This window comes from Armigeres subalbatus, unplaced genomic scaffold (assembly GCF_024139115.2).
Source record: "Armigeres subalbatus isolate Guangzhou_Male unplaced genomic scaffold, GZ_Asu_2 Contig330, whole genome shotgun sequence".
Lineage (NCBI taxonomy): Eukaryota > Metazoa > Arthropoda > Insecta > Diptera > Culicidae > Armigeres > Armigeres subalbatus.
In genome coordinates this window covers 95,381-115,854 of record NW_026943076.1, presented here as the reverse complement: position 1 = coordinate 115,854, position 20,474 = coordinate 95,381, and the positions used below count along the sequence as shown (strand labels likewise).

Here is a 20,474-nt window from a genome sequence, read left to right as displayed (position 1 = left end):
AATATTCGAATCGAACAGATGGTGGGTGAGAATGAATTTTTCAGCTCAATGACGGCTGATTGTGATGAGTATTGTTTTTGTGTCGCTCGCTTGATTGAATTCGAAGTCACGTGTTTGGTTAAAATATCATATTTTTTGCTTTGATTGTAATATCAGATGATGATGTTCAATGAACAAAATCAAAAGTGAATCAATTGAGAATGCTCCATTTAAAATGAATGGGAAATTATAATGACTTCTAATTGTTTCCCTGGGTGGTGAATCGATGGGGTACATATTGGCGACTATGATGCTGTCCTGACATCCTATTCAGTCTTCGCAATTTGGTTTGATTGTAACGATTTTGTTTTCCAGCTGCACGATATGAGGTGATGATGATAATCTGGGACATGATAGTAGCAGAACAGCGAAACAGAATGAAACAAAATGGTTGTATTCAATTGAACGAAAAGGGTAGTTTGATATTGACACGCTTTTGTTGGCGGTTTGTTTTGTTTGAGGTTCGGTTTTTCTGTTTGATAGTGATTGTGGCAGTCGCAAATGCTGGTGAAGTAACGAAAGATGATAGCTAATGAGTTTTTTCTTGCTTTCATTGTCTGGTTGTTTTCGTAGGATTGTAGTGGATGGGATTCGGAACAATGGGTCGACTTTCTCTGGTTTAATTTTTACTTTTATCGTTTTTCGTAGCAAAGAACCAAGAGGGACCGTGAAAAGTTACACCGATTTTTCTTCCGCTCGATCGATACCAATTCAGTGTTTCATTATTATTGCTCTTTTCAAGAAACGAAGCGAATTATCAAACGTATTCGAGGCGAGAGCCTCGTTTTCGCTTTGTTTTCGTTTTTTCTTCATCATCATCAAAAAAGAGAAACGACACGTCACGACACGTAATAGGGCAAAATATGGTGCTGTTGATACATACATAACGTACCCCTGACGGGAGGTGCCCCGTCAACTTGCAGTCGTAGATTGGACGCTCGCCGGGAGAATCTCACCGTGTGCCAGTTATTGTCATTAAGAACTCCCTGGCCAGCCAGCAGATTCTTCGTGTTGTTTGTTTTTGTTACAGCGGATGATAAAGAAGATTTTAATTTATCGATTAATTCGAGGGAAAAGTAGATAAAGTAGAAAAAGAGAATTTCATTCAGGTTCTAATCTACTTGTGTGTGAGTTTCCTGATGTCGGTATGAAATGGAAGCTATATGGATGTTACCTTCTCGCGTTCGCCTAATTTGACGTTTGCCCGGACGCGGCCAGCCACCAGCCCGATTTCAAGCCGGTCAGATGAACTTGTCTCGGCGCTGGTGAGCAGTAGGAGACCAGCCGGGCGAGACGTTTTGAACCGGATAACCAATTCTTCGGTTTGTGTTCGGGTTCCCTGGGTGCCACCAATCCAGATGGCCATGTGCTGTGAACCGTTGAAGGCCAGTGTTGCCGATTCACGACCACACGTGGGACCGGTGAAAAGTGTTGCCGAACAGTCACAAAGCGGTCGGTTCCATCCTTCCGTACATTGGCCCCCGTTTTGACAGGGAGATACAGACCCTCCGCATTGAGTCGGAACAATGTGGCAGGACGGTTTGATGGCTCCTGTAGATTGTAGATCATTGAAGTAGTAAAATTATCTAAGCCGTGACTTCCATTTTGTTTCATACCTGAATCCTGCTGTCTAGCGTACGCTGCTATATCGACCGGTTTCCCCGACAGCACTAGATCCCTTAAACATCCCACGAAGCCCTGCCGCAGAGTAGCCGTCCAAATCGCTGGAGGAATAACCACATCCGCATACGGAGGTCCAATGCCGCCCACGTACATGGGACTGTCCAGCTCTAGTTGCGTTGAATCGCCCGGCGTTCGGAAGTCATTCCATTGGCCATCGACTCCCACTTTTCCGTCTCGACCGTTTCGCCTTAACGACAGCTCGTGCCAAACGCCGTCGTCTACCCGCCTTCGTGAGGCCCGTACCTTGACCGCTCCCGAGCCCAACTCCATGTGGATGTAGATGTGTCCATTGAGCAGTTCAACTGCGAAGAAGTCCGGCTGCAAAGATAATGAGCCATTTGAGCGACATGATGGGTCTACATCTACAACGTTCTGAGAGTTTTATCTTACCCTTGGCTGTCGTATCACGGTGTTCAAAATTATTAACCCGTTCGGTTCGTTTGTGCGAAACTTGAACGACAGCATGCCCTGCTTGGAGACATCCCACGGTGGGAGGAGCTGAAAGTAGAGTAGATGTAAGGAAACGAGAGGTTAGTCTACATTGTATAGATTTTTTACGTGAGCGTATCCTCCGGCAAAAATCAATTCCAGCGTTGACTAATTATTTGTGGAACATCTTAGTATTCTCTTTGATTTCAATAATCAACGTCACACCGGAAAAATAAACCAACATAATTTTTTTGTGCATCAAATGATTTGACGTTTGCGGAACAACTTCACCGATAGTCGACCATTTGACATCGTTTGATTTTTTTTTCTATCTTCTCGAAATATAGAAAGTAGATAAGTATTCGCAAACTCGTTTGCAAAATATTATCTATAAAAACCGGAACATTTACCAGAGAAGATTTAGAACGGTATAAAGAAAACAATTACAATTGTTGAAAAGACAAACTCACATACGTTTGCTTACGATGCCAAAATATTATCTTTATGTGTGGATTATGATAAGGTTTAAGGCTGTAAGAACCATTCCACCGATTCTTTTAAATTTTAGTTAAAATTTGACAGTTCAATGGTTATTTTCCCATAGTGGTTAAAATTTTGCCCTGAAGCCGACCCGTTTGTGATTTGACAGATTGATAGTTATCTGGAACTAAATGGATTTGACGGCAATTTTCTCGCGAACAAATTTTAACTATCGAACGGTCAAATCTAATCATGCTCCGGAGCAAGGTTATTTTTTTTAACCACAGAGAAATAACCAACGAAATGCCAGATTTTAACTACAAGTTAAACTAATCGGTGAAATGGTTCATAGCCTAAATGTACTTGCTCTATACATTGGAATGACAACCGGGAAACCAATACGAAAGCTTAAAAAAGTTGCGAAAAAGTCAAAGAAGTGTGGCAATGCGTTTGGTGGTTTATTGGAAAGGTAAGGATTTGTTTTGTAATTTCTTGAGTTATATTAACCAATACATTAAGGTTCTATACAGTATGTGATCCACCGGCTGAGTGTTGGATTCTGATACCAGCTGTTCAATCGTTGGAGGAAGACCCTGATGAGATCCTCTCAGCTCATTGTGATTGCACTTTTCAGGTGCTGGAAATTGTTGCACCCATGTTGCGGCAATATTTTATGCTCTGTACTGTGTAAGGGAAACATGTTTGATTAAGAAAGTAAAACAAATTGGCATAATAACCAAAAAAAATACTATTTGTATTTCCATTTTTTCTACTTGCTAGATTTCTGTAACTGAACTTCCTGCCTATCGAAATCAACCCTTTGGAAGCGCCTAGGCTAATTTGTAGGTATAAACCCGTAGCAGAAATCAACTTTGGTCGAGCTATAGAAACAAGTTGTGAGCTCCATCTGTGGATCAGTCAAAGGACCTTGTATTTAGGCTAACAAGTTCTGGTCAACACGTTGGAGCACGCAAAGTTTTCCTCCAGCCATCGGAACTGAATGCCGACGAAAACGATGTATGCGTATTAGCAGAAAACTTGCTTAGCTTCCGCAGAATGTTTGATGCCGATTTGGCTGGAAAATCGTTGAAAGATCTTGTTAAGTATGGGAAAGAAATAGATTGGGGTTCACTCAAGGACAACTGTATACTAGCCGAGGAGATATCTAGAAATCAATCGTCCGAGGTATAGATGCATAATCGATTCATTCTTTGGTGAGGCTGTTAAAACAAGGATATATGTGCCTTTAATGTCAATAATAAAATACATTTGTGACGTTATTTTGATTTCCCAGCAACACAATATGGAAAGCTCAATGAACATAAAGCCATTGCTGCAGCTAAAGAGATTATCAAATGGCAAAAAAGCATAAAGATTTAGCAGTAGAAAAAGTGGCGTTATTATAAATCCAGATTTCACAGTTTTCAATGCAGTTGTTGTGGTACAATTCTAATGATAGCAAATGCCCATTTAAGGTTGAAAACCTTAACATAGATGATGGAATTAAGTGATTTTTTGTAGTTGCGGCCAGAGCTTTAAATAATCGAATATTTTTGGTGAAGCCCATCGGCCTTCTTTGTCACCCTCACTTCGTACATATTCATATTCGGCTGAACATTGACAATTTCCAATCAAATATCAGTCAGTGAGTATTTATTTAGATTTCGTGAACTAATAAATTACTGTAAAACTAAACACTTGAATGATGATTTCAACAATTACTCACATAGATCTGGCCCCGACGTTAAACTGAGGGACAATTTCAGTGCCAAAAGTCAACATAATCAAGGCCAATTATGTTTTCATTAAACGCAGTGACCATTCTCAGTACGGTTCAAATGAATGAATATGTGAAATAGAAAACTGAGTAAGTCATTCTATGTTTTGAATAGTCATGCGACGTTTGTCAATATTCGGTCCGAAGTTGCTTCGTGAAGGTGATTGCGGCACTAAAATTTAACCATCTTTTAGGACGTTACCTAAGATCGACCATATGTGGGTACCTAGTAGAGAGGGGTTTTCGTAAAAAGGATACAAAACCATTCTTGCATGCTTATGTTACTTATATCAGTAAATCCTGACCCTTTCAAGTAAGTTGTGCTAGCTGCGTATGCTTTGACATTAGGTATTGTTTATTTTAGAATTTGTCCGCTAGGTGGTGGCATGTATAAAGTCATTATTTTAGAACGCAAGATATTCCGCTATTGTAAGCACTAAATCAGCAATGATTCAACTTGTTCATGGCATTTATTTTGAAGACGAATCTGAAACATGCAGTTTCCCAGCAGGGGCTCGTGGGCTGTTCAGTGGTGGGACGCGAAAGACAAATCTTAATTCATAATTTTGTTACTATTTTGTACCACAAATCTATTCCATATTTTGAATTAGGATCTAAGTAATTTTTGTTATACGATATTTGGGCAAGTATAAAGAAGTCCTATACAATCCAAATCTAAGCCCCGAACCCAATCCAAAACCAATCCTAATCCAATTCGAATCCAATCTAAGTCAAATCCAAATCTATTTAAAATCCAATCCAAATCTAATTCAAAACCAATTCTAATCAAATCGATATCCAATTCAAATTCAATCTGAATAATTTTCAAATCCAATCCAAATTCAATTCAAATCCCATCCAAATCCAATCCACATCCAATTAAAAAAAATGACGATTACAATGATGGGATAAAAAGCAATCTATTATGATTTGTCCAATCCTACGCGAACTCATTTTTATCTAATTTCACAAAATCAATGCATTTGGTACCTGGTGGGTCGCAAGCAATATGGGATTCTGCTAGGTGGGTCGCATATCCAAAAGTTTGGGAACCTCTTTTCTATGTAAATAAACGTTTTGAGTGCCTAAACATAAACCCTTCCTGTCTTTCTCGCGTACAGAGTATGCATAAAGGCTATATGATCACTCCAAAATCGAACTTTTGATAGTGTACATAATGTTACATGCCAATTGACGCAGTCGAACGGTTTGAGGTGATGTCTGTATGTGTGTGTGCGTGTATGTGTGAAATGTGTTATACACTTTTTGGTACAGATAATTCCACCTAGCGGTGATGATGCCTTTAGGATTCCAACTATAATTGCCTACAGTAGGGCGTTTACAGGCGCTTGCTTTACCACGCAGAAGAATCTTGTACGAGTGAAACAACCATTTCGATGGTTGCATCCATCAACGTGGACATTGTTGTTTCAATCACCAAATTTGCTGTTTCAACACTGATTCACTACTTTATTCAATTCAATATTATTGTTGTTTCAATCCTGCATCGCGTGATTGAAACAACATTAGTATCGTTCTTTCGACAACCATTTCATAACATGGGAAAACTGCATAAACTGATCAATATAAATCATCCGACCTACATGAAGTAAGCATGGAGCAGTGGTAAGGTGGATGACTCTCACTCCCCGTGTCACTAATTCGATTATGTTTCTTGCACTTTTTACTCTTTTGTTGATATCATCGTAAAGTCGATAAAGTTGTTTCGTAGTATTTTCGAAAGTTAAAACAACCATGGATATTGTTGATTTCTGATGTAATATTTGACAGTGATAGCTGAAAAGCATGTAAGACGAATTAAGTACTTTTAGACGGTTGAATTCATTCCACTAAAAGAGCTAATATATTTTTCTGAAAAGCATAGTTGAAACAAATATACACGAGAGTTGAAACAACTATCGCGTATGATTGATTCAACCCTATTTGTGATTGTATCAACAAAAAATGTTGTTATTTATAAATCAAAAATATTGTTGATTTGAAGCAGAATACGGTTGATTCTATCACATTTTTTACTCCTTGTGTAAGCCCATCGGGAATCCACACGAAATTCATTAACGATTTTATATAAAAATTTCTTATGAGATTCAAATCAGGAATTCCTTTGCGAATTTCTTCAAGAAATACTGCATGCATTGATCATCAAAATATTTTTTGAACTCCTTTGGATATTGCCACAAAAAAATCGTCGCGAATTATTCATGAATGAGGAATTCCCGGATCAGTTCCTTGGAGAATTCTCTAGAGAAATTTTCAGAAGAGCAGAAGGAAGAGTTCTTGAAGGAATTTTCGCGGATATTCTTATAGGTATTTTCTAGAGAATTTTTGAAGATATTCTAATCAAGTCTAAAGAAAAAGAGAATTCTAGGAGTATTATCCTTATGGTATTCCGGAGGAGTTTTTTAGGGAATTTCCCAGAAAAATCCTGTAAGGTTTTGTGGGCGAACTCTAGCAGAAATTCTGGAGAAGTTTCCGTGGAAATCGCCTGGAAGATTCATGAAGGTTGTGAAGGAGTTCTTGGAAACATTTTTGGAGGAATTCCTAAACAAATTTCCGGAGAATTAATTTCCAGAATAATTTATTTGTGAACGACTTTCCGGGAAAATCCCGGGAGAATTTTTGGGTAGGAATTTCTGGAAGAATTCCCAGAGGTATGCGCGTAAGATTTTCTAGATCATATTTTCGCAATACAATTTCCATACGAAATTCTTCAAGAACTTCTGGAAAATATTCTTAATTTCAGAAGGAATTCAGAAGAAATATCTGTGAATCCCTGGTGGAAACTTATGCGGAGTTTGCGAAGTAATTTACAAAGTGCTGTTGGAGGGGTTTTATGAGGGACTCCAGAGAGAATTTCAGGAGAAATTCTATGAGTAATTTCTCAAGAAGTTACAGGTTTTCTCGGGACTTTCTTGAGCAAACATCCAAAAGCATTAACATAGGATTTTTTGGATTCTGAAAACTTTTTGAAGGAATTAACGGAAGAATTCCTGGAGGCGCTTACGGAGACATTCCTGGACTTCCAGACGAATTATTGGGAAACTTCCGGAGGAATTCCTGGAGGAAATTCCGGAGAAATTCCTGAGGAATTTCCGGAGGAATACCAGGTTGAACTTCTGGAGAAATTCCTGGAGAAACTTTTAAAATTAACTAATGCCTCCTCAAGGTTAACATGTAAAAATTGAACACAAAACAATTACCCTTACAAAACAAGCAAGAAAAACCAAATGAAGATGAAGGGCCAGGTGGCCAAACACTTAAACTGATACACTATTGTATGAACACAAAAAGAAAATGAAAATAAATCGAATTTAAGTCAAAAAGTCCTGGAGAAACTTCTGAAGGAACTTCTGGAGGAACTCCTGGAGGAGCTTCGGAAGAAATTTCAGGAGAAACTTTTGAAAGAATTTCTGGAGGAACTCCTGGGGGAATTCCTGTAGAAACCAAAAGAACTCCTGGACAAACTTGCAAAGGAGCTCCTTGACAAACTCCTGGATGATCTTCCGGAGGAACTTTTAGAGGAACTCCCGCAGGAATTCCTGACGGAACTTCCGAACGAATTCCTGATGACACTTCCGAAGGAATTCCTGGAGGAACTTCCGAAGGAATTCCAGGAGGAACTTTTGAAGGATTTTCCGGAGGAACTTTTGAAGGATTTCCTGGAGGAACTTCCGAAGGAATTCCTGGAGGAACTTCTGGAGGAATACTTGGGGAACTTCCGGAGGAACTTTAGGAGGAATTCCTGGAGGAATTTTCGGAGAAATTCCTGGAGGAGCTTTCGGGGGAATTCCTGGAGGCACTTTCGGGGGAATTCCTGGAGGCACTTTCGGAGCAATTCTTGTAGCAGTTTCAGAGTACTTCTTGGTAAAATTAAAGGATGAATTTGTGAAAAAAATTCGGAAAATTTTTATTGCTTGAAATAAGTTCGCGTCGGCCCACGCCGCTGCCGATTATCAACGGCGTGACGGTGCCATGCCACCGCCGCTGGCTTAAAATGATCTATTGCCGCGGATGGAAGGCCGCGTACACGAAGGCTTTTTGCAGTTGAAGAGGACCTAAGGGCGCTCAATGTTCAGGGCGATTGGAAGCGATTGGCTCAGGATTGAGTCCAGTGGAGAAGGATACTCCATTCGGCGTAGGTTCCTCGAAGAATTGTATCAAGTAAGTAATAAAATTATATTTTTTATTTGCTTGCCAGCTGGTTGTCTTCTGATATGTTTATTTGTGTTCAAATATTTTGAACAATCTTCAAAATGTCTTCAAACATTGAATGTCTTGCGGAGTTTCAAATATCTTCAAATTGAAGACAAGTTTTCAAATCTAGCATCGCTGATAGAGAGGGCCTTGGACAGCGGTAGTAGTCAAGTGGGTTCAAGTCAAAATTGGTTCTTTTCCGGACCAGCATTCAGTGCGAAGTTAATTGAAAAAACCCGACTTAATCCACCTACAGTGAACGCAACCCTTCTTACACTTTTGGATGGTTGTGTTTGCCCAGTTCATATTACAATTTCTATGCATATGACCTTCAATTGAATATAAAATAACTGATATTATCATGCTTTTATCGATTTCAAAATAAAAAAGGGATATTTCTGGAAATTTAACAATTTAAAAAAAATACAAATAGACTGCAGATTTGATTTGCCGCCTTAAATGGCAATATTACAGCTTCTGTTTAAGCCCAAAAGAGTTCAAATCGGGTCATAGACGGCTGAGATATTGGTGTGACAATTTTTCATTAGTAGTCTGAAAATATGTCTCATATTCGTATTTCACAGATATCTCTGAAACCGATTTTCCGATTGCAGAAAAAAATTAATGAGTCCAATGACAAAAACATAGCTTTCGTTTAAAGATAAAATCGCACAAATCGGTCCAAGGACGATTGAGATCTTGTTGGGACATATTTTACCAATGTGTGAAGTTGATACGTCTAATGCTTTATGTTCGTATTTCAGAGATATCTCCGGAACCCAATGTCTAATTGCAAAAACAAAATACAATGGGTTCAATGGCAAAGTCATAGCTTTCGTTTAAAGATAAAATCATTCAAATTGGTTTACAGACGGCTGAGATATTTATGTGACATTATTTTGTTAGTTTTCTGAAAATACACTTCATGTTCGTATTTCTCACATATCTCTGGAACCAAATGTCCGATTGCAAAAAAAATTAACTTGTACAATGACAAAGTCATAGCTTTCGTTTAGTGTTAAAATCGTGCAAATCGGTCCACGGACGGCTGAGATCTTGATGTGAGATTTTTGTAACGCACACACATACGCACACACGCACACACACACAAGGAAGTGGTAGAGAGTTCATGTGAGGGATTCGTGATCGTCAAAATCAGTGGCGTTTACGTATGCAGTTGCTATGCGCCTCCAAGATGGACAGTGGAGCAGTTTAGCCAGATGCTAGAGCGGTTAACCGACAACCTGATCGGACGAAGGCCGGTAATTATGGGGGGTGATTTCAATACCTGGGCTGTGGAGTGGGGCAACAGAGTCACCAATACGAGAGAGTATATTCTCCTGGAAGCTCTGGCAAAGCTAGATGTACGACTGTGCAATGGAGGCTCCGTAAGCACATTTCGGAGAGACGGGAGGGAGTCTATTATCGATGTCACGTTCTGCAGTCCTTCGTTGATGGCGAACATGAACTGGAGAGTTAGCGAAGAGTACACCCATAGCGATCACCAGGCGATTCGCTATTGTATTGGGCAACGAAACCATGCGACAACACAGAGAAGAGTGACCGCTGAGCAGAAGTGGAAGACGAAAGCCTTCGACAAGGACCTCTTTATAGAGGCACTTCGACCGGCCAACAGTTTCGAGAACGACGATGCGGCCGAACTGATAAGAAGGATGGTAGCGGCTTGTGATGCCGCAATGCCGCGAAAACTGGAGCCTAGGAGCAATCGGCGTCCAGCCTACTGGTGGAACGAGAGGCTCAGTGCACTACGCGCTGCTTGTCTCAGATCCAGGAGGCGGGCACAGAGAGCGAGGACGGAACCAGTGAGAGAGAGAGGCGGCGTTCCGGGAAGCTAGAACCGCATTGAAACGGGCAATCAAGATTAGCAAGTCAGATTGCTACAAAGTGCTATGCCGAGAAGCAGACGCCAATCCCTGGGTTGTAATGGCGAAGATCGAAGGCCCGTTGACGCCAGCTGAAACGTGCCCATACATGCTGAAGGAAATCGTGGAGGGTCTCTTCCCGAAACACAATCCGACTACGTGGCCACCGATACCGTACGGAGAAGAAGAAGCAATTTCCGAGGGTCGGCAAGTGTCCAATGATGAGCTGGCAGATGCTGCGAAGCGCCTGAAAATGAAGAAAGCACCCGGTCCAGATGGAATACCAAACGTGGCCCTGAAAGCTGCAATTTTGGCATATCCGGATATGTTCAGAACGGTACTCCAGAAGTGCCTAGACGAGGGTAACTTTCCAGAAATGTGGACGACCCAGAAGCTGGTATTGCTGCCAAAACCAGGAAAGCCGCCGGGACATACTGCCTCGTACAGGCCTATCTGCCTGATAGACACAGTTAGGAAACTTCTGGAGAGGATCATCCTAAACAGACTGACGAAGTGTATGGAGGGTGAGCGTGGACTGTCCAACATGCAGTTTGGATTCCGCAAAGGAGTATCGACAGTGGATGCAATTCGCACTGTGCTCGAGAGTGCTGACAAAGCATCTAATCAGAAGCGAAGAGGAGATCGATACTGCGCAGTGGTTACGATAGACGTAAAGAACGCGTTCAACAGTGCCAGCTTTGAAGCCATTGCCGCTGCGTTGCATAGAATGCGGGTTCCTGAATATCTTTGCCGCATCCTGAAGAGCTACTTTGAGAGCAGAGTTCTGGTGTACGACACGAACCAAGGAAAAAAGTCTATGCGTGTTACAGCGGGTGTTCCTCAGGGCTCCATACTCGGCCCAACCCTCTGGAACGGAATGTATGATGGAGTCCTGACATTGCGGCTGCCCAGGAAAGTGAAAATCGTGGGTTTTGCGGACGACGTGTCATTAACAGTGATGGGCGAGACACTCGAAGAAGTGGAGGCGTCTGTGACAGAGGCAATAGCCACGATCGAGAGCTGGATGAATGGAGTTAAGCTACAAATAGCTCACCACAAAACGGAGGTGCTATTAGTCAGCAACTGCAAGGCTATCCAGCGGATGGAAATCGTCGTCGGAGGACATGCGATTGCTTCGAAGCGATCACTGAAGCACCTGGGAGTGATGATCGACGACCGGCTAAATTTCAACAGCCACGTTGACTACGCCTGTGAAAAGTCGGCGAAGGCAATGAACGCAATAGCGAGGATCATGCCAAACGTTGGCGGTCCACGAAGCAGCACGAGGCGTCTGCTAGTTAGTGTCTCGTCATCGATACTGCGGTATGGGGTTCCTGCCTGGGGCAAAGCACTGCAAACCAAGCGAAACCGGGAAAAGCTGAAAAGTGTGTTCCGGCTGATGGCCATACGAGTTGCAAGTGCGTATAGAACGATATCGTCGGAGGCAGTATGCGTTATCGCCGTGATGGTACTCATTTGCATCACCCTGACGGAAGACATCGAGTGCTACCAGTGCAGAGACACCGGAAACATGAGAAAGGTGGCGAAAATTCGCTCGATGGCGATTTGGCAGCAGAAGTGGGACAGTACTGAGAAAGGAAGGTGGACCCACCGGCTCATTCTAAATCTGTCGACGTTGATGAACAGAAAGCATGGCGAAGTAAACTTCTACATGACGCAGTTCCTGTCGGGCCACGGATGCTTTCGGAAGTATTTACATCGGTTCGGACACACCAATTCCCCGCTATGTCCAGAATGTGAGAATGTTGAAGAGACGCCGGAGCACGTGGTGTTCTATTGTCCGCGGTTTGCGGAAATTCGTAGAGAAATGCCTGTCTCAAGGGCGGATAATATCGCAGAGCAAATGTGTCACGAGGAAAACACGTGGAATTCGGTAAGCAGAGTCGTGACGCAAATACTGTCGGAGCTGCAGCGTAGATGGAGGCGAGATCAGCGAATAAGTGCCAATTCTGGGGAGTATTCAGCGCAGTGAGCAGTGTTTGGCTTCGGATCGTCGCGGCGCCGGTGAACCGGAAGTTTTCTGCCAACCGGAATCGTCGGACCGACCTCGGCACTCGAACAGCCAACCTGCAGAAGAAATAAGAAGAAAGCGATTTGGGTACGTAGGGCACCTGAGGACGATGTCGAGAAAATGCGTGAAAGCGTCCCCTGCGATAGCCGCCGGTAGTCGGGGCACCACCAGTGCGGAAGTTTCCTTCACCGGAACTGGTGGACCACCCTCGACGCCGGGGGGAGTCAGGAGGATTCGAGTCAGGAAGTTCGGTGCATGACCGTCGAGGGATCGAGACTACGTTGCAGTAGAGCAGTGGATTAGCCAGCCAGTCGGCGAACTAGCCTAAGCTAGGGGCCGGAATTTTAGAAGAAGTGCATGAGCACAGCCCCCCCCGGAAGTAGTCGCAGCATCCCGTGGTCCCGGGGGGATCGAAGCAAGAAGGATAAGGGACCCGGTTTATCCGGGAGGCACATTTTTAGCAGGTCGGGAGGAGCCTATCCCTGTTCGCCTTCGAGCATAGTGTGGATGCTCGAGGTGTCTGTCGCGCAGATTTTTGATGGCCTTTAACCCTTGTAAAAAAAAAAAAACACACACACACACACACATACATACATGTGCTCAGTTCGTCGAGTTGCCTGTGGGCTAGTCTCTGATCTGACGTTTGTGGAAATCAACTACACCCACCGTTCCGAGCATTTTGATCAATGTGGTATATAAGAAGGCTTGAATTCACTACATCAGCACTTTCTTATATGACACATTGGTCAGAATGCTCGGAGCGATGGGTGCATTTGACCTCCACAAACGTCAAATCAGGTTAGGCTAGCTGGCGGCCATTACCCCTCGCGGAAAACTGGATAGGGACGGCACATGATCAAAAACCGAGGATATCAAGAATGCAGCTAGTGAAAACGAAAATTGAACTTGCTATCATGGCTATTCAAATAGTTTAGCGGAACATTTGCTTGGTAATTTTACGCATATCAGTCCCGATAAGCGCTTGATTTCGATCATGACTTCGTATATTATACATAAATTTTTAAATTGAACTGGCTGAAGTGGTTGAGCTAAAATGCAATTGGTTAGAATGAAAACTCCCTTGTCTATATTATCTTTAGTTCGGTATGGAAGATCTAATCATGAAATACAAAACAAATAAAAGCGTCGTTCTTGATGTCATTCCATAAAATAATATAATGTGTAGAAATCGTGCATATTCATCGTGAGACAAAAATGCCTCGAAATTTAACAACAATTTTTCGAACAAAACTCGCTGTCTCTCAGATCAAAAAAAAATACAATAGAAACAAAATACAAATGTCAGCAATTACCTCGACACTTGCTAGTTGCTAATGTAAAATATTCTTTCAAGATTCTGATTTTGTTTCTTTTTGTGATTGGAAAAGCCCACTATTGAGAACAAATCGGTTCTTTTTAGGGCCACCATTTTAAGCACGATAAGGTTGAGCCGTGGCGAATTTTCTTCAGAGTGCAAATCTTAATGGCAGAATCACAAGCACGCGTCAGAGGGAGGCGTTCCAAAAAATGCAAAAATGCATGGATGACGGCCACGGCCACCACCTGGACCGATACTGACGCCATATTTTTTTTTCAGTCACCATGCGAATGACTTTTATGCAGCGTCTTTCTCCGACGTGTTTGTGATTCCGCTTTGTGATTACAACGATGGTATCGATAGCGTTCACAGTCTAATGTCGAATTCGTTTTTAAAAAGTTCCAACCTAGGTTGGAACCAGTTCCAACCTAAGTGCTGTCAAAGTGTTTTTTTATTCGCTCAGGTTGGAACTAGGTTCGCACTAGTTCCAACCCCAAAGCTGTCGGGTTCGCACTGTGTTGTTTCACGGTTTCGCACTGGGTTCACCAATACAACTGTACTACAACTGTCAAAACCACGTGGGTGGGTGGTACTGGGCGGAATAAACAAGCAGAAGGGAGAAACGAAACTGTCTGTTTATTCAAATGAAATGCGCGTCGAAAATCTTTTTTCCGAGAATTTTGTGATATTTGTTATTGTAGTTTAAAATGAAATTATTCCGGTACTGTTGTCTAGATTCAGTTTTAAAATAATTGTTAGGGAAGTTATGTGTTCATAAGTTCATTCAGGTTTTCCTCACAGATGGTGTCCTAAATTAGGTCGGTGGATGGAATTGTGTAGTTCCCTGAAACTCGTTCACAAAATCCGCTAAGAATTATCAGAAAAATATATTTGTGGAATACCGAATAGAATTATTTCTTATGCAGAATATCTTTTGAAATTCTTCCAAAAATTCTTTCGTGCGTTTCAGAATTTTCTTCAGAATTCTTCCAGAAATTGCTTCATAAATTCTTTCAGTAATTCTTTCTTGAATTTTTGGCGATATCTTTCAGGCATTCCTCTTTTTTTTCCAAGGGATCCTCGAGATGAAATTCTTCTAGGAATATCTTTGAATACTATTCCAGGATTTTCTCTGGAAGTTGCTCCAGGAATTAATTTAGAAATTCCTACAATATAATTACTTCAGGAAATCCTTCTAGAATACAGGAAACAAGTTTCGTACATAAATTCCCCCGGAAGTACCTTGAGCAGTTCCACCGGGAGATTCTTGAAAATTGAAAATGCACGGGGCCCAAAATCCGGCGGAGGTAGAGGTAGCGAGGAAAAAAATTAGCGAATCCTGGAGAATTTTTATTACATGCTTCTGAGTGTTCTCCGATAAAAAACTTTTGCAGAAATAGATGATTTTTTGTAGAATAGAATATCTCTTTTACATGAATTCTATACCGAATTCTTGGTATAAGAATGTGCACGGGATTATTGAATATAATTAAATAGGGGAACTGTTCCGATCTCCATCTCACTGAACATATATTCATCTCATCGGGAAACAAAGAAATGCAGCACCAATTGCGTCGCCCTGTTTTTGTCAACATGCGTGCTCACTGCTGAGAAAAATCACAAAAATAATAATCAATCCGAATTCCTTTCCATTGCTTTGTTTTTGGTGGGATGAATATCGAAAAATCGTTGGCCATGAAATGAATTCCAGGAGAAGTTTCCCTATTTATATTCACCCAAAAGTAAATTCCACTATTCGCAAAAATCAGCTCACGCACTTAAACATATTTATTTATCATGATCTGATTAGTCAACGCCAACGCACTGCTAGTGCCAGTGCCAGTGCACTGGATGTCCTGGATCATATGTTTCGAATGTGTCGAATCAAAACAAACACGATGCTACGCACACCAACATAACCAATGACAGATGGAACTGAAAATGTTTTTTTATTCAGGGTTCGGGTTGGCACTGACCCAGGTTTAAAAACGAATTCGACATAAGATCCGTCAAAAAATACCTACATTCAGAAATTCAAAATTATATAATTTACACAAAACTATATGTTACGTAGTTCTACGTGAAACTGACGATTGTGTCTAGGATACAATTATCTACCTTTTTGTTTGGGCGATTTTTTTTAATAAATAAGTGCGACAGCCATATAAATAAGTGCGATTGGAAGAAATTAAGTTATAAACACAACGAATCGGGTATTTCGATAGGAACAGTTGTCTAGATCGTCTATCTAATTTCATGTAGATATGAATTCCAAATCGACACGGATCCTATGACTGACCAGACCAGTTCCTGTGAGTGGTACACCACCGTTTTTAGGCATCTAATCTACACATGTTTGCATTCACACGTGTAGTTCAAACTTTAGGAGATTTACTGATTAAATATTTACTCAGTTAGCAATCCAACCGGCAGGCAATAATCATTAGCATTCAATTTCATGCAGTGGTTGCAAGGAAAGATGGTCCGAAATATCTATGTTTAACGCGATACAAACACAAACACGGAATCATTGCAACATGTGGATACATACAAAGCATGCAATATTGGCTTTTAACGGCATTTAATTTGTACTTAGGAATGGGCATGGTACAATTTCCACTAGTCCTAGTGGGGCAAAGCGGCACCCTTCATAATGATAAAAATTTGTTTTTATATGGAAACAAAATTGTAGAATCACCATCTTTCAGTGGAAGTCAAGGCATTACATGAACAATTTGACAAGTGATTGTCCATGTGTTGATCCGTGATGCCGCGCGGGTGCATTTTATGCCATGCTTCGCCTGTTGTGCTTTGTTCACATATCGACTTACTGCCAAACGCGGACATGGCGGCAATTATTTCTCATTCGATAAACATTTGCGTTCACTTATCGTGTTTGGTCAAGCCGCAGAGAGTGTAGAGCTTGACGAACATTAGGGAAACCAGCTCACTCAGCAAGAACATATTTTCGAACAGTTATCACTTGGAACGTTGGTCAATTGGTGCCGCCGATGGATACGAATCGAAATCATGGGGTCCGCATTTCGTTGGTAACCCTAGGCCCCATTTCAATTACAAGTGTCGTGCAGTGTTAGAAACTGCTGCCGTTAGCTTTGTTGACTGCTGCTGGAGCTGAAACGAGTCAACAACTGGCACTATTATCCCGTTCTCGAGGCACAAATTTGTGGCCACTAGGAATTTCGTATACGGAAAAGGAGGAAAGGGATGGCCTTCCGGAAGTCACGCTATGATAAATTGTATACCTGATGCGCAATGGTTGAATTATTCAGTTCGGAATCCTTTCGTGATGTCGGACTGCTGTTGACTATTGGTGCTCACGGGTAATGTGGGCTGTTAGTCTACGTGAGTTTAAGTGGCGTTGTTTATGATTGTTCAGGGTTTGTCACCTGTCGTAGATTTGGATGTCTTTTGACCGTATATTGATCGTGGCATATAAACGGGAGGAGTGACTTCAAGGAAGTTTTAATTCGTATTTCTGTTGGAGAATTTGTTTTGTGAACTACAGAAATCATCGAATAATTGCTGTTACAGCCAGGGATGGTTCCAATCCAATCATTTATTCAGAGTTTGACTCATTCTAACTGTGACCAAATGATTGGCATCAAAACGATTATACCTATGTAGATAGCAGAAATTGATTTTGTACCATTGATTTTTTCTTGGATAAAAATTACTGTACCGATTCTGACGTTAAAGGTTAAAGTAAACTTGATTCGTTGACCAAATAGCGCAATCAACAGAACAACATGAAAGCTATTGATTGCGCTATTCAAATTAATTCATGACAAAAATGTTACTTAGGTCCTTTTGAAAAGTTAAGCGAGAAATACTTTTTTTTTAAATCACTGGGCACTGATGCCTATGGGCCGTAGTCACTAGGCATCGAAAATATCAAACAATAACGAACCTGAACTAGGTCGGACGATTGAGTTTTCGAAGTAAAATCTAATGGTCTGGGGTGGCAAAATAGAATTGGAGAAATATGTCCCCGGGGAGCAAGTGGGAAGAAAGTGTGTCAAATGTAGAGCACGTTTCATCACTGTGCATCAGATGTAAAAGCTGACCAGATACGTCAAAGTATAGGCAATTTCTACAGAGTAGATATGTCGGAAGACGATTCTGTTTCACGCACTTGTTCTATTCGATTACTTCCAGGATATAAGGTTACTGCTTCTGGACTTTTTCTCATAGCTACTAACCATCAAATGTACCATCAAAACAAAGCAATGAAAAGAAATTTGATTTGTTTGTTTGATTTCTTTTTCGAAGCATATTAGCAAAAAGAAGCGACGATATTGGCACTTGCATTTCTTTCTTTTGCGATGAGATGAATATGTGTGCAGTGAGATGGTAATTGGAATAATTCCCCTACATGTGTCAAGCAAGGATGTTATCGATCATTTAGTCATTTGCATTCGATCATTTAGTAATTTGCATTCGATCATTTAGTAGTTTTTCAATAACTCATTACTGAGGCTAAATTTCAAAATGTGTTATACGACTGACTTCTAGTGCAAAGGTTTATCTATAACTCTGCCTAACAGTTCGTTGTTTGAATTTCACTAATAACGGAGCTATAGCGCTAGTAGTAGTAACTTAGACTAAATGATTGCATATTTTGCTATCATTTAGTATAAGTATAGCAACTAGCACCGTAACTCCTTTAGCAGTGGAATTCGAACATCGACCTGTTAAGGAGAGTTGTAGAAAAACTTTCGCACTAAAAGTCCACCATACAACACATTTTGAAATTTAGCCTCTAGAATGAGTTATTGAAAAACTACTAAATGATCGAACGCAGATTATTAAATGATCGATAACATTGTTGGTGTCAAGAGTAATTTCATCCGTATAAAAAAAATCGCTTTCATTAGCACTGGAAGCAATGAAATCAATCTACGTATCCTTCAATAAAAATTATCAAATTATCAAATGTACCTAATATACAATTGTTGATAATGATTACGGCAATGATTTGTATTTTTGAGACGATCCGGTCAACGAGAACAAAAATATTGGATACACGGAAGAAAAAAAGTACCCAAAATTGAGTTTTTTTAAACTTACTTTTGAGTTATTTTTTCTCTTCTCTTTCATCCACTCTTTCTTTTGTTGTCAAAAACAAAAGAGCCAAACAATCCAACGGCGCCAGTTCAGTACGGGAAGCCAATTTTGAGTTTTATTACCTGAGGTCGAAATTGAGTGAATTAAACTTACATTTGGGTAAATAAATTTTCCGTTGGGTACTTTTTTAACATGGGAGTAAAGGCAAACTACTTCGACCCTACTTACTCAATTTTGGCTTCCTGTACGGATGTTCGAGGTTGGGTGAAATAAACTCACTATTGGGTAGTTTATTTCTTGCGTGTATATTTACAGTCGTATGCCGTTTGCATGTTTTTAAAGTATCTTGAAGATTAGTCGAGTGATGTTTATCATTGCTTCTTTAAAAAAGTGTATCAAGCATATTTCATTTACATTTCGCTAGACTCTTGCACTTTTTTCAATTGAGTATTATCCTGAATGGATTCAACTTATGGACAAAACTTTTTGGGACAATATTAGGAACACTCGATGTCAAATCTCAGCATACGATATTCATTTGAAAAAGCATCCACCACAAGATCTAAGATTAGGAATTTGGCTAACATGAAGTCCATTTCGCTCGAGACTTTCGATGGCTGAAATAAGATATTGTATACAATTATTGTTGTTTATTACTACCTGACGTAATAACCAAAAGCGAGCAAGCTGTCTGGTTGCATAATTTTGATTATAGCATCAGTATATGAAGATTTACATCGATAAATGTGCTCAACCACAGCATATTAGGCTATGGCTTGAGCCTGTTTGAGCCACATACTCTACCTAGAATTGAATTAAAATTTAATTTTGGATTATAAGATAGTGGGTTATCCCATTCTACATTTCTCGTGATTATGACGGATGATAACGGAAAATAAATTTCCAACATGTCAGACATCTCGAATGATAGGTTATCCTCCTCAGCCACACCGATGCAGTTGGTTCATCTCCGCGTGTGAGCTGCTGCGGTTTAAATAGTGTTCCATATACATAGTTCGGGGGAAAATTCGAAGCAACCCACCATCATCGCACCCGAAATAGATTTCCCCGAATATAAATCACCTTGTGCAAAGGTGAATCAGAAGTACCGGGCGCTCGAGGGCGTGGTAAACTGCTGATGGTGGCAAAATAGAGGAGGATTTTGTTATCACAGCAAGACAATCATCCTAAGGCTCTGTCTCATTTGGAGAATTAAACTTAAAAGTGACAGTTCGGAAATTAAAAAATCACCCAGTCATAATAATGGCTGGTGCTAGCCAGCAATTCCAATAAGACATCGATGAAAAATGATTCGATATCTGTCAAAAGTAATCTTGATCTGCGAGCAGGGTTATTTGATAATTATTGAAATGTCACTTTTAAGTTTAATTTCGGTTTAATTCTCCAAATGAGACAGAGCCTTACTTGATGTTTGTACATGCACACGTGTTTGGATTGGGTAGATTTGGTTGGGTTAGGGATGTGCGAGAACTTAATCATATTATGAAAACATGTCTGGCGCCTACTGAATCA

The 20,474-nt window shown here is 40.8% G+C and overlaps 1 protein-coding gene across 1 annotated transcript in view; it reads right to left on the bottom strand.

Annotated features, from left to right (window-relative positions):
* Window positions 1-931: 931 nt before the first annotated feature.
* Window positions 932-20,474, bottom strand: part of LOC134204012 (neurexin 1-like) — a gene marked incomplete at its 3' end in the record, with an annotated part of 80,381 nt that continues 60,838 nt past the window's right edge. The window contains exons 7-10 of the mRNA XM_062678851.1: window positions 2,113-2,220; window positions 1,656-2,040; window positions 1,214-1,590; window positions 932-1,043 (exon numbers count right to left, since the gene is read on the bottom strand). Coding sequence (XP_062534835.1) covers window positions 932-1,043; window positions 1,214-1,590; window positions 1,656-2,040; window positions 2,113-2,220 — 982 coding nt within the window. The remainder of the gene's footprint in view (window positions 1,044-1,213; window positions 1,591-1,655; window positions 2,041-2,112; window positions 2,221-20,474) is intronic.